Source organism: Palaemon carinicauda, chromosome 38 (genome assembly GCF_036898095.1).
Source record: "Palaemon carinicauda isolate YSFRI2023 chromosome 38, ASM3689809v2, whole genome shotgun sequence".
Lineage (NCBI taxonomy): Eukaryota > Metazoa > Arthropoda > Malacostraca > Decapoda > Palaemonidae > Palaemon > Palaemon carinicauda.
Window position 1 is genome coordinate 64,868,816 of NC_090762.1, and position 15,494 is coordinate 64,884,309.

Below are 15,494 nucleotides of genomic sequence, written 5' to 3' on the forward strand. Positions count from 1 at the left end.
AATTACCAGATATCTTTTTATAGATATTTTATTGGTATTAAATAAGATCATAACTGAATTAGAAGCCAGGTCTGTTTTTATGGAACATGTGGAAAAACATGAGGATTTGACTTCTATGTATACTGATGGCTCCAAATCTGATGCTGGCATTGGATTTGGAGTATATAGTAGTTCTTTTAACTGTAGAGGTGCACTTCCTCTAATATCTTCCATATTTGCTGCTGAATTATATGGCATACTAACTGCTATTGAGAAAATATCATTAAAAAGGAGGGCAATTTTATAATTTTTAGTGATGCAAGAAGTGTCCTACAAGTTTTAGAAGGTTTTATATCCAGTGACCCTTTAGTTTTAAATATTTTAGAGTGACTTAATTATTGGCCTCAAAGGTATAACAGTTCGATTTTGCTAGGTTCCAGCACGTAGGTTTGTCTGGAAATGAGGAGGCAGATTCACTGGCAAAGAATGCTGCTGCCGAATTGCTACCCAGAAGGTATCCCATTCCCTGTAATGATTTTTTACCTACAATTAAGAATTTTATTTATAATAATTGGCAACAGCATTGGGATAGTTTAGCTGAAAATTAGATGAGAGAAATAAGTAATGTTATATCCCCTTGGAGGTATAACGGGATGTCCCGAAAGTGGGAGACTACTCTTTGTTTTCTCCGCATTGGTCACACTCGGATGACACAAGTTTCTGCCAGCCAACACCAACCATATTGTGACAACTGTTTGATATCCTTGAAAGGGAGGCATTTTTTGACTGAATGCCTCACTTGCAGCACAGGAATAAATAAATATCTGTGTGAGGCTCGAGGTGAGGATGGCAGGTTCATTCTTGCCAAGACCCTTGGTTGATACTGCTAGGCTGCCACAGACCCCCCCCCCCTCCCTCAGTCTTAAACCACAAATGAAGCTTCATGTGCTGACCCCTGCTGATGCTACCTTCCTTACTGAAGCTACCTCAGCAGTCACCATAAGGTGACCTGATGTAGCAGTAGGGCTTATCGGAAGTGCATCACAATCACTAGGCGTTCAGTTTTATTTCCAACACACTTTTTAACTCTCTCACATCAATCCTCTTGTCACCTAGGATCTTTCTTCATCCATCCACCCAAACCTTTGCCTTCCTTTTGCACTTCTCCCATCAACTCTTGTATTCATCACCTTATTCAGCAGACAACCATTTTGCATCCTCTCTAAATGGCCTAACCACCTCAACACATTCATATACACTCGAACAGCCAATTCATTTCTCCAACCCGTTCTCACTCTTACTATTTCATTTCTAACCCTATCTAACTGGGATACACTGGCCATACTCCTCAGATACTTCACTTTGAACACAGCCAATTTATGTCTCTTATCACTCATTTAATACAACTCCGATCCATATATCAGAGTTGGTATAAACACTTTCTCATACGGAGCTCTCTGCATTAATTCCTAACCTTATGTTCTTTACCATACCCTTCACTGCCCCCAACACTTTACATCCTTCATTCACTGTGATGTGCATCTGCCTCCATTCCACCATTTGCAGCAACAACAATCCTCCTTAAACTGATCTACCTCAAGGAACTCTCCTTACTACCTGACATTCAATCTAGCACCACCCTCACTTCATGTGCACCTCAAATACTTATTATCACCCACATTTACTTGCAACTTCCTTTTCTCACATACCCTTTCAAATACTGTTGCTAATCAACACAGCTTCTCTTCTAAGTCTGCAACCAATAAAGTATCATCTGCAAACAACTGATGCACCTCTCACACATTATCACTCTCATCTATCAGTTTCAATCCTTGACTGAGCACTCGAGCATTCACCTCTCTTACAGCTCCATCACCAAACAAATTACACAACCATGGCGACATCACACATCCCCACTCTCACGAAACCACTTGCTCACTTCATTCCCTATCCTAACAATCACTTTACTGCCTACATATAAACTCTTTCTGCTTGGAGCAATCTTCCACCAATTCCATATAACCTCATCACATTCTACATCGCTTCCCTATCAACTTGATCTAAACCTTTCTCCAGATCTATAAATGCAAAATATACCTCCTTACCATTTAGTAAATATTTCTCCAATATCTGCCAAATTATAAAAATCTGATGTATACACCCCTTCCTTTTATAAAGCCACCCTGCTCCTCTAAGATTGCATCCTCCATTTTATCCTTACTCCTAATTGATTAACACTCTACCATACACTTATACAACCACACTCAATAAACTAATATCCCCACAATTACAATACTTTTGCACATCTCATTTACCATTGTATAATGGAACAATACATGCACACACCTAGTCTACTGACACCATTGGCAATACGAGCCATATATTAAATAATCTCACCAACTAATTCAGCATAGTCAAACCACCTTCTTTAGCATCTCGGCTATTATACTATGCATACCAGGTGTTTTTTTTTGCTTGTCTCATCTGGTGCTGTCTTCACTTCCTCTCTGGTAATCTCTAATTGTCATCTCCCATCACTGGCACTTCAACACCTACAACAGCAATTATATCTGCCTCCCTATCATCCTCAACATTCAGCAACCTTTCTAAATATTCAGCCCATCTTTTTCTTTCCTCTTCTTCTTTCAATAACCTTCTATTTTCGTCTTTCATTGCCTATTCACTCCTCGATCCTCTCTTCCTTACTCTCTTAACTCCTTTCCAAAACTTCTTATTCACTTTATATGAACTTCCCAGTCCCTGAGACTCCCTTTTTGCCTCAGCTTAGCTGCTATTTTACTTCCAAATTTTTTTCCTATATATTTTTCATATTTCTCAATACTGTTACATTTTCCCTATATATATATATTTCATATTTCTCAGTATTCTTACTCTGCAGTCGTCCTTCAAAAGCCCTCTTCTACTGTTCCACCTTCATCTTCACTCCATTCCACCACTCACTACCCTTCCTCATACTACCTCAAACTAATCTCTTACCACATACATCCCTTATTACTATGCATTGTCTTTTTCTGTATTTATTAGCAATTACCTTGTGGAGTGTTCAAGGGAATTGTTTCTGGGAAATCATGATTCCCATTCTTTTTGCGTATTGTGGTGAGGGCAATGCTGTGATTTAAAACTGTTTTGAAGAGTACTCTTGCTTTACAGTCCTTCTCATATACTTTAAAAGTGTTTCAGTAGTTGCCGATCAATTTAAAAGTTCAAAGTGCTAAAATTATTTTCCTTTTAGTTATGGGGAAAATCCATGGAAGACTAGGCTAATTAATTATAGATGGGATGACAACGATAATGGCTCCTGTAGAGTCTTGAGTGCTTTAATCTATTTAGATCCTCCTCCTGATAAACCTTTTTGTTTTGCATCCTTAGTTAACCTTTTAGACATCTAGGTTACAAGAAAGAAGATTGAGTATGTAATCTTGATCCCTATATCCCTCCTCTTGCTAAAGAAAGTGCTCCCCTCTTCAATGTTTGACTGTAGGCTGTTCCTTTTACGTAACCGCAAGTTTTCACCTATGGCGAGTTTTATTAATTACATGTATTTTGTAGATTCTGATATTGAAAGAATATTTATTATAACATGTTTTTCTTAAGCTTAATGTAATTTATCACACTTTTTTGTTAAAATATGCAAAAGTTGCAAATTTATGCAGCGTGCATCCGAAAACCAGCTCCTGTCTTTGATTTTGGCAGATGATGTTATTGAATTTAGACTTGCTATCACAACACTTAATAATACAGTATCTTTATTTGTTAACATTATTTATTGACAAATCATACATCTGAGGGAGAAATTTAGGTTAGTAAATAAGTTTTGATTCATATTACAGTACTTGGTAATTATTTGAAAACAATGATGCCATTTGGACAAAATGCTTCCAACCAATCAGCTTGTAAGTAACTTTTCAGAGCTAAAAGGGCACCCTTGCGAGTGAGTGCAAATCTGCCTCATTAAAAAAGATAAGAGTATAGATATGTTGGTATGTTTTCACTATTTTGCTCATATAATTTGCATTGAGTTTAAAAAAGTAAAAATATTTTTTTTCCCATTGTGAAAAATAATGAAAATACACAGTACCCTCACTATAGTCAATTTATTTTAGTGAGGCAGATTTGCACCGACTCGCAGGGGTGCCCTTTCAGATTGGAAAAGATTCCTAATACCTGATTGGTCGGAAGTATTTTTGTACAAATACCATCGTTGTTTTCAAATAATTAGTAAGTAATGTGAATTGAAACTTATTTACTAAGCTAAATTTCTCTCTGATATAAAGTCAGATATTTGACTCCAGTTTGGACACTCCAAGTCCCTATTCCCCTAAATATTTTAACGAGTAGGCACTTAACCTAAATAGCAATTGAACTGCTAATTTAACATGCTGTGTTTGTTGACCTGTTACAGTTGGATACATTTCATTGATCTTATATGCAAGCCCATATTCTGATTTGGTTTTATTAACCCTTTTACCCCCAATGGACATACTGGTACGTTTCACAAAACTCATCCCCTTACCCCCATGGACGTACTGGTACGTCCTTGCAAAAAACTGCTATTTACATTTTTTTTTTTTTTGCATATTTTTGATAACTTTATAAGACTTCAGGCATTTTCCAGAAGAATGAGACCAACCTGACCTCTCTATGACGAAAATTAAGGCTGTTAGAGCAATTTAAAAAATATACATTGCAAAATGTGCTTAAAAAAAAAAAACGGCTAGGGGGTTAAGGGTTGTGGTTCCAAATAGTCTGGGGGTAAAAGGGTTAAGCATTTCTCATATACCATCACCTGAAATACACTTGGGAAAAAACTGGAGTCAGTAAAATTATTTCTAAGTAATTTGATTAAATTGGAACATCTGAGAAAACAAAAACTTCTCTTTCTGCCTTAGGATTTTTGAAAGATATCGATTTTCAAGAGGGTCAATGTTAAGGCGTTTCCACATACAGTACGGAGATTTATAGAACCTACGTCATGCACCACTGGTACCACGGCATAACCTACAACCTCTATCTTTGATATTATTTCTAATAGTTCTTTATGCATATCACCTTGATTGAACTCATAGTAAATTGGCTGTTTCCATTTGCCTATAAGACCTCTCAATATGGCCACCTTACATTTCCATGCGGTTTGTATAAGACATCTGCCCCATTGTCATAGTTTTTAGTTTTTTACACGTCTATTATAACAGCCAAATACTGCGCAGTTACTTGGCATTATCACTGACGAAATGAATGAATGAATAAAAAGATATATGGACACAGCAACTCCTATTGTCCACGTTGCCTCTATGGGTAGCTGCCTAAGGCCACAGTCCTTTGTTTTGGTTAGCCACGTATGTGAAACAAGGGCATGTGAGGTCACAGTATGGGTGATTCACACCTTAAGCTGTGCGTTGGCTGACCTGGTATATTTGGACCGTGGTACCCACTTCAAGTTATGTGCTTGCAACGAATACATCGGATATACATGGTTTTATATTTCTATTATCCAAGTATGTCTTTTATGTTATTTCCATAATATTTTGTAAATCTTTAGCAATCCCCTGCTGGTAAGCTCCAAATGATGTGAATAATTAGTGAGGCAAGGCATAATGATGTGCGTATAATCAATAAATAACAGTTGATCCCAGTATCATTGGTTCTTATTAGAAGCTTCTGTAGCCTGAATCAACAGGAGTATTGAAGGGTTGTAGGCTGCCCCTGTAAATAATGACATAGTTCAAGTAATGATGTATTTGAATTATTGTTGAAGTCCTCAGAATATGAAAATCATCCTCTCAGCCCCTGCAAATAATTTCTTCCTTGAGCTGTTCTCTCTTACAAAGTTAAGTAATGGGATTTGGTACATAGTGAGTGAGAAACACCTCTGGTTGCATCCTAAAGCACACATATCTTTGTTCTTCAGTCAATGCCAGAATCCCTGGTTGATATTGTAAGGGTCTATACAGCATAGTATAAGGAAAACTTTGGGTTCATATTTCATAAACGTAATTGTTATTTAAGGTTTTGTCTGTTTTAATCTTGTGTTATGGAACTGTTATCCTGTAAATGAACTCCAGGTTTGATTATTAAAATGAATATGTACTGTATAGGGTATTTCCAAAGTTAGTCATATAAGTAGTTGATTTTTATTTTTCCACATTCCCTTGGTACAATGCTTTTTCCATAGGCTTTGCTAAGTTTTCCAATCACATTCTACATTTTCATTCTCAATTTCTTAGGTACAGTTTAACACATGATGGCAAGGCTCTAGCAGTGAGGTTAATAGCTGGGGCCGATACAGATAGTTATACTACCTCCTGTATTCTTACCAGTACAGCTGACAGAGGTGATGATGTTGTAACACTATCTTCTCGAAGCTGTAGTCCCTCTAGTTTGTCTGGTTCTCCTGTTAAGAAGGGGATGTTTTTGGAGAGCAACACAGAATCAGATTCTTCTCTGGCAGCAAAAGAATGCTTAATATCAGGTATCCCCAAATCCAAATTGATCAGTTCTGATATGAAAGGGAAAGAAATTCAGAGAAAAAGGAAAAATAATTTTGATGATACCGGAAAAAAACTTGGGACATTGGATGGCAAAAGCTGTGGTAAGTTATGCGAGATATATTGTATTATTCAATGCTTGATATCAAGATTAAGTAATACCAAATAATGTTTTATATGAAATAACATTACAAGTGATATATGCTCATTTTTATCTAAGTGTTACCATTAGGATTTCTATTTTTAGATGACATAGAAATATGGAAGACTCGTTAAGATTTTACCAGATTAAAAGTTTCTTTACTTTTATATCTGGTCTATATATTATAAACAGATGAAATAAATCTAAAAAGCTTTGTCATTAGAATTTCATATTTTTCAGGTTCCTTGATATTCAGTTATGTAACAAGTTTAGAAATGGAAACGCCACTTAAAGATAAAGCTGTTGTTAGCGTTGAAGATGATGGATTCTTGGGTTTCCTCATCAAGTGCCGCTTATCAGATCTTCGTAACTCTGGGTTGTCTTACCGTATTGATAGTGACAGGTATTAGTTTAATATTACTGTTACATTAACTCAAATATTGTTTGGATATAATTTATCCTTTGGTAGCTGTACAAACACTATGGTGTCCTTTCCTTTTTGATAGAAGATTTTCCAGTTTTCAATACTATTTTATTATTCATCTTGAAGTAAATTCAGTATCTTGAGAACAGCTCAAAATGACTACTGCTTCTATATCTTACATTGCAAAGAATGCGTACCAGATTCTCCCACCATCCTTGTCTATTGCTCCCTTGGAGAAATTTTAGAAGTCTTAGAATATTTTGTAAAACAGAATTTTGATAATATTGATTTTTTCTTTACACAGCTGATGTTCATATTACTTCATTCATGAAACTGGTGTATGCCTGCTCTAAAACCTAAAAAAATGCAATTTTTTTTTCACTGTAATAGAGTGATTGAGTTTGTATTGCATTAAGGGATTTTGACGAAGGAAAAATCTATTTCTGGGCGAGAGACCTGTGCCGCCCAGTGAAATGCTCCTTAAGCACCATTTCAAAGGAATATAACTGCTAATATTATCAGAGAAAAAATGTAAAGGAATGCTAGGTTGAACTAGCTCGCTCACCTAATGGTGTCGGTATAGACTGGGGCGAAATACCAGAGGTCTCGTACCATTTAGACTTCTCCTCTTCGAAATCCCCCAATAGTGAGGTGCCGTTCAACCTCCCCTGCCTCGCAGACCAGTACTACTAACCCAACCCACGCTTGCCCATCACTCCTTACAGCACCCTTAAGTTTGGGGTCTGAACAGGGGGGGAGCAAATAGGGTGGGTTCACTGGGCGGCACAGGTCTCTCGCCCAGAAATAGATTTTTCCTTCGTCAAAATCCCTTTTCTGGGCTCAATCCCTGTGCCGCGCAGTGAAATAGTACCAGAGAAAACGAACCCAAACTTTATTAACTATACGGGAACAAATAAAAATCAACATAACAAACAGTGGTTTAATCAAAAGTTAACGTAGAAGACGGACGTCTTTAATAACATCAGCATGATAAGGTATAATATCCCAGGAAGGGAAGACAAAAGAACATTAACTTAAAACAAAACCAATTAAGGTCAAACACTGGAACAAATTACATACACTTGAACACTAAAGAAATACAGTTCGTATGGAAGAATAAATTGAACAATGATAATAAAATGGCAATGTTACGAACTAGGAACACCCATGGGTGTGATACAACAAACTGAACTCAGGTAGGAACTGTAAGTGAGGCAGGTAAGAGGAAGAAGGTGGAAGATATAGGATTCAGGGATTAGTTAGAAGGAATTTGTCCGGGGGATACCACGCTCCCTGCAGCTACGGTAGCGAGTTGAAGGGCCTCTAATTGTTTAAGATAGTGCCGCTTGAACACTGAGGGGGATTTCCATCCGGTATATTTAGAGATATCTGTAAAGTTCATATGATGGAAAAAATTTATTGAGGTCGCTACCGCCCGAATGTCGTGGACGTGAGGAAAAGACTCTGGATTGGCCTGTTTAATAAAATACAAGATCTGTTGTCTGATCCCTTTCAAAGTTATAGTCCCTCCCCGCTCCCTGATGAACAAGGGTCCCGAGGTCTTATAGGAAGTCCTTGATAGAAAGGACTTTAGAGTGGTAACCGGGCATAGGGAAGGATCCTGAAGGAGAGGGATGATTTTCCAGGAGGACCATCTATTCTGAGGGTCTTCATTTTTGGCCAAGAAGACCTTGTCTGGGGAGAGGAGGACCTCTCCTGACGGAAGGAACTCTATGTGGCCTGGATCCCTTGATAAGGCAGCTAATTCCGAAATCCTGGCGCCAGATGCCAAACTCACGAGAAAGAGAGTTTTCCTGAGTAGAGGGATATACTCACATGAATCGTTGACGGTTTCTGACGCTAGTTTAAGAACATCATTGAGAAACCAGGAAATCGGGCTAGGACGAGAAGATGGTCTCAGTCTGGCACAGGCTCTTGGGATCGAAGCTAGCAATGAATCTGTTAGATCTATATTAAAGCCGATTAGAAAAATCTTCTTCAAGGCAGACTTGATGGTAGTAATAGTGTTGGCTGCTAAGCCCGACTCAAACAAGGTTCTGAAAAAGGTTACCGTTAGGTTTAGTGTCATAAAGTCAGTACTAGAATCTTTCAAAAACTTAGCTAGTTTTTTGACCGCTGAGTCATATTGACGAAGAGTGGAGTCTCTCTTGTCAGATTCTAAAAATAAAGTATTCTGGGGGTCTATGTTAGCCCCTTTGTGTGCCGCAAACTTCATGAAGTCCATAAAGTTAGGGTGGTCTGAATGTTTGAGGAAGCGAACACAGTGCACGTTTGTACTATCTGGGTCAAAGTCGGGTTGGGAATCTGGTGAGGGTGGAGATTCAGCTCCAGTAAAAGAGGAAACCAATTGCTCTTGGGCCAATTGGGGGCCACCAGGGCTACTTGACCTTTGAAGGTTCGAAGTTTGTCCAGCACTTTCATCAGTAGGTTCACCGGTGGGAAAAGGTAAATCATTTCCCAGGCGTTCCAGTCGAGAGACATGGCATCCGTGGCGTAAGCCCGAGGGTCCAGGTTGGGGGCCACATAACATTTCAGCTTGTGGTTGGATTCCGTCGCGAAGAGGTCTACCTGGAGATCCGGCACTTGGAAGAGGATCCATTGAAAGGATTTGCGATCTAGTGACCATTCTGACTCCAACGGTACCGTCCTGGAGAGTGCGTCTGCCACAACGTTCCGAACTCCAGCCAGATGAACGGCGGATAGGTGCCATTGGTTTGAGGCCGCCAGGGAGAAGATTGCCACCATCACGTGATTGATGGGACCTGACTTGGAGCCCCCTCTGTTTAGACAACGGACTATGACTTCGTTGTCGAGGACTATCCTCAGATGTTGTTTCTTGGCCGGGGAAAGACGTTTCAAGGTTAGTAAGACAGCCATGGCCTCCAGGACGTTTATGTGAAATTGCTGGAACATTGTGGACCAAAGGCCCTGAACTTTCCTGTGTTGGGAGTAGCCTCCCCAACCTGATAGGGAGGCATCCGTGTGGATGACTATCCTTGGAGGGGGGTACTGCAACGGAACCGATTTTGATAGGCTCTTGGCGGTTGTCCATGGGAGAAGCCTCTTCCGAAGAATGGAAGGAAGGCGTGTCTTCTTGTCCCGACGTTTGGTGTTCGCTCTGGAGCGCCAAACTCGGTTGATGTCTTTCAATTTCGCTTTCAGAAGGAGGTCTGTCACTGAAGCGAATTGTAGGGACCCTAGAATCCTCTCCTGGTTCCTTCTGGAAGTTACCTTTTCCCCGAGAAAGCGTTTGGTATTTTTCGCAATCTCTATCCTCTTGGACCTGGGGAGACATAGAGTGTGAGAACGTAGGTCCCACCGTAATCCCAGCCACTGAAATCTGGTCTTTGGTGTCAGACGAGACTTTCCGAAGTTTATCTGGAATCCCAGAAACTGAAGATATTGGATCACCTTGTTTGTTGCCTTGAGACAATCCTCGACGTTGTCTGACCAGATTAGCCAATCGTCCAGGTATGCGACGACTTGGATTCCGTGGGATCGGAGTTCCTAAATGACCGATTCCGCCAGTTTCGTGAAGATTCTGGGCGCGATGTTGAGCCCGAAAGGCATCACTTTGAACGTGTAAGCCTTGTCGTCCAGTCTGAATCCTAGGAATGGGCGGAAGTGTCTCGCTATTGGAACGTGATAGTAAGCATCGGTAAGATCGATGGAGGTGGTGACGGCCCCACGGGGAAGCAAGGTTCGCACCTGCGAGACGGTAAGCATGTGAAACCTGTCGCATTGAATGGACAAGTTTAGTCGAGACAGATCGAGGATGACCCTTCGGCTGTCGGAGTCTTTCTTCGGAACGCTGAATAAGCGACCTTGAAACTTCAGATATTTCGTTTCCTTGATCGCGTTCTTGCGAAGAAGATCTTGGGTAAACAAAAGTAGGTCCGGTGTCGAGGGTTGATGGAATCTGTTCGGTGGAGGAGGCCCTTCTATCCAACTCCACCCCAGGCCCTTGGAGATTATGCTGAAGGCCCAAGGACTGAATTTCCAGCGACTCCGGAACACATAAAGTCTCCCTCCTACCTGAAGACCGTCAGTAGTTGGAGGTTTTACCGCCTCGGCCACCACGTGACCCTTTTCCACGGGAGAAATATCTCCCTTTGCTTCTGTTCTGAAAAGAACCCCTCGAACCGGGGCCCCTGCCTCGTTGGTATCCTTGGGAGGAAAACCGGGACTCATAGACCGGGTTATAAACAGGAGAGGTAAACGAGTTCGAAGCCACTTGGTTTTCAGGGACGAGGACATACTTCACTTGGGGCTGAGACTTGGAGGTGGAGGGTTGGATGCCCTGAGAGACCGGGGCCGACTGGACTACTTGAATAGGTTGGCGGAATTGGGTAGAGCTATAAGGGCGTAGCCTTTTTCTGCCCCGGGAGTGAATGCTCGATTGTTCGAACTTCCGTTTGGGAGTGAGACCCCAACGGACTTTGAGGCTCTGGTTCACTCTGGCAGCTTCGCTCAATACCGAGTTGACCATGTCCTCCGGGAAAAGGTCCGGGCCCCAAGCAGAGGCTTTAATGAGCTTATTTGGCTCATGGCGGATAGTGGCTTCAGATAAGACATGCTTACGGCAACGTCTTTTGGTCACCAAGAAGTCGTAGCAGTCTGCTAACAAAGATTGCAGGGTGGCTTTAGTCATAACTTTAAAAGAATGTTCCTCGTCATAAGTAAGAGAAAACATCTCCGCCATAGTCGAGATGTTGAGGCTCCGGCTAAACCTAGACCGGGACTCGAACTCGAGTCGGATTAAGGTTTCAGGTAGTCTAGGGAGGCGTTCACTGAATTGCGTCGATGCACAGTCCGCGGATAGCTTACCAGAAGTGAATGTCGATTGAATGTTAAGCCAACATTCATTATCTGATGGGAACAGCAGAGATGTAGGATCTGTCTCCCGGAGTTGTGGCAAAGGCTTATCTTCGGTCACTGCCTGAAGGGCTAATTCAACCATTTTGGTGACGCAAGGAGTGGGGGTCTGTTCGTCCACAAGAAACATGGTGTAAGTACTCTTGTGGGGGGTCAGCATGGTGTTTGTACAACCCCACTCATTTAAGGTTCGAACCCAAACAGACTGAGCCTGTTCCTTCGGAAAGATAACGGTCTCTTTAGGGACCTTATCTAGTCGGACAAGAGCCTCTTCCGTAAGCCGGGCGAAGCCGGGGAAAGGAAATTGAAGACCGGGAGGGAAGAACTCAAAATCTTCAATGGGCCTGGTCCCAAAACCCTCGATGGTCAACATTCCGTCCGTGAAAGGACAGTGGAGCGCCATTTTCCACGGGTTGTTCTTCGTGAAGGGTGGAAGTTTTGAGGCGTCCGGGATGAGGAACTGCTGTTGTTGAGGCAGTCCACTTTCCAGGGTATCTAGTCTTCTGGTGACGGCAGAAAGTATAGAACTAATCTGCTCTGTAACGACCCTCGACAACATATTCGTGAGGGCCTCCGGGTCGAGGTTGGTTGTGGTAATTAAGGGGGATGACTGCACTCCCGGGTCCTGAGACATAGGGGCAGTGCTAGTTGAGTCACTAGGAGCTCCGGGGAGGGGAGCCTTCTTGGGCTTCGATGATCCAGGTAGTGTAGGATTCTGACGAGTCCTCACTAAAGGTCTTTTCTGAGATTTGACCTTGGCAGGAACCGAGAGCGATCTTGGGGAGGATTCGTGGTTCCCTTCAAAACCAAGAAAGGAATAATTATTAGAAGTTGGAGAAAAAGAGGGGCTAAGAAGAGAGGTCTTAGCGCCAGACCCACCTGCCTCACTTACAACCTTACCTGTGTCAGGTTCGTCAAAAACCATGGGCTCTATGTCTAAGGTCAGAGCCGTAACATTGTCTTCAATGGGGTCCGGGTCGTCAGGGATGTCTGTATCCTGGACGAGATTGAGTTCTACGATTTCCGCAATGTCAGCAATTATAGGAGCCGCCACTTGCCTAGGCACTGCTGCCGAAGATTTTGCGTTCGGGTAGATAAGTCTACAATAATCTTCTGAGAGGACGTAGGGCTTCCTGGCCTTGACGTTACGGGCGAAGCCGCCTACCCACAATTTCAAAGTGGCTCTTGCTGAAGTTTTAACCGCCTGGGAACTCTGAAAGAACGGGGATAAGGTTAGCAAACCCGAGGACAAAATGATAAATGAACCCGAAGATTCATAACAGAAGTCAATGATTATCTATCATATTGATGTCGCCCAGTGAAGGGAAGTAAATACAAAAATGACTGAAAGAGGCTCACCGAATCTGAAGCGAGGGTGGAGATAAGGTCATAACAGATAAGGCAGTTGTCAGGGTGCCATACCACAATATCGTCCATCTGGATCCCACAGTCTGCGTGGGACCGACAGACAGCATGGCCGTAAGGCTGGTGAAGGACGGCCGCGCAGGCTGTCATCCGGCAACGGACCACCTGTAAAAGGAATAGTCCATGAGCATCTACTAGTTTCTCTATAAGGGGTCCCGGAGGGTCCGGGACCTGCCAGTTAATAAAATAAATGTATAGCCTTAGACTAAACATGCAGAGAACTGAGACTATTCCAATAGCAATCCGGCAGAGCCGGGTATGAAAAAGGATGCAAAAAACAGTGATTAATATATAATCATAACTAGTTCCGGGGCCCCCGTGGCCGGGGAACAGGGTTAGTAGTACTGGTCTGCGAGGCAGGGGAGGTTGAACGGCACCTCACTATTGGGGGATTTCGAAGAGGAGAAGTCTTAATGGTACGAGACCTCTGGTATTTCGCCCCAGTCTATACCGACACCATTAGGTGAGCGAGCTAGTTCAACCTAGCATTCCTTTACATTTTTTCTCTGGTAATATTAGCAGTTATATTCCTTTGAAATGGTGCTTAAGGAGCATTTCACTGCGCGGCACAGGGATTGAGCCCAGAAATATGGTAATAAGAATGCTAGAGTTTTCAATCATGGCATCACTCCTGTAATCCCTTGAGACAAAACATGTTCAACAACCTCTTGATATTGATGGGGAGGCAGGGGAACTATGATATAAATGTCTGGAGAGTATAGAAATAATACATTTTATCATTATAATTCTATTTCTATAAACCTCCCGTGACATTCACATTGCTGAATCTCGCACAAGACTAAACGACATGTAGCAATTATCAGAGATTCATCCTCTTTAAATATATGCTTGATTGCAACAACTGTAAGCTATCTAGTCTCGCACAATAGCTCATGAATCCAGAGGGGCTAAGTGCACTATCAATTTATAGAAATGTGATGAATAAGAATTCCACCTAAATATGTCCTTCAATACCTAAAACCATATGTCTGCTATAGTATCAACATCCTGTTATTTCTCTTTGAGAAAATTTATACTATAACTTAAACCAAATTTAGCGTTTAATTCAAAAGCATCATGCCTATCCACTCTACACCACCTGCAGCTACCACAGCATCCGTGTAAGAAAAACTGGCCTCTCTAAAAATGCTTGGCAAAAACCAACTTGGCAAGTCCCTGAACTGCTGCTAAAACTCTTTCCAAAAAAAATGAGAGTAGTTGATGTCCGTCTTATAATCAGGAATCCATTTTTCTGTGAGCTTCTGTGACTAAACCCTTGAATTACCATTAGGCTTACTGGGCTAGACTGTTGACTATTCTTCCAACCAAAAAACTATTAATATCTCCAACTTGATAATGAGACCACTACGCTGCTTTGTAACACTGTCAATTTCATAGGAGCAGTTCCCTTCATATGATCAAGGATACAATCTATCCTTGTTAATTTAGGCAACAGCTGAACTATTAAGTTTAAGAATAGGGCCAATTTTTGTCAGCTTTTCTCTCTTTTTCACCCGTTTCATAATCTCTAACCTCACTTCCATGGTGATGACTTTCTTTTTATTTGATGCCTGCCTTGCACTTGTGCAAGTTCAAAAAGTTAATGGGAAAATAACCTGACAAACAAAGGCAGTGACAATCCAGAATGTTGCAGCAGCAGCAACTCAAGTATACTCAGATGCTTTTTTTCTTTGCTCTGGCACGTGTTACTTTGTTTTTTCCCTCCACCAAAAAGGGATATTTGTCCTTTTATAACAGCAATAGATGTCAAAACATTTTTTAATAGCTTATGGGAGATGCGTTGTATCCACAAACCATTGTAAGATGAGATTGTTGTTATTTGAGAACTTATTGTAGTTAATGCATGAAAAATGTTAGAGTATGCAAGTATAATATACATAATCTCTTTAGTTAACCAACATGAAAAACTTGTATTCAAGTTTCTTTTTTTACACCAATAAGAAATTCAAGAGAATTGGATTGATCTGGATCAATGATAAGGTTTAGCAATTGATTTGTTTCACAAATTAATGAAGGCCTCTCCAAAAGATAAGGTGTAAACAGCAGAAGGAAAATGTGTTAGTAGATTTTCCCTCCACCTAAGACTTTAAGTCATTCACTT

At 41.2% G+C, this 15,494-nt stretch overlaps 1 protein-coding gene across 1 annotated transcript in view; it reads left to right on the forward strand.

The window, feature by feature from the left end:
- Positions 1-15,494, forward strand: part of mus81 (mus81 structure-specific endonuclease subunit) — a 266,143-nt gene that overhangs the window by 133,013 nt on the left and 117,636 nt on the right. Inside the window, exons 7-8 of the mRNA XM_068362324.1 lie at positions 6,225-6,589; positions 6,868-7,030. Coding sequence (XP_068218425.1) covers positions 6,225-6,589; positions 6,868-7,030 — 528 coding nt within the window. The remainder of the gene's footprint in view (positions 1-6,224; positions 6,590-6,867; positions 7,031-15,494) is intronic.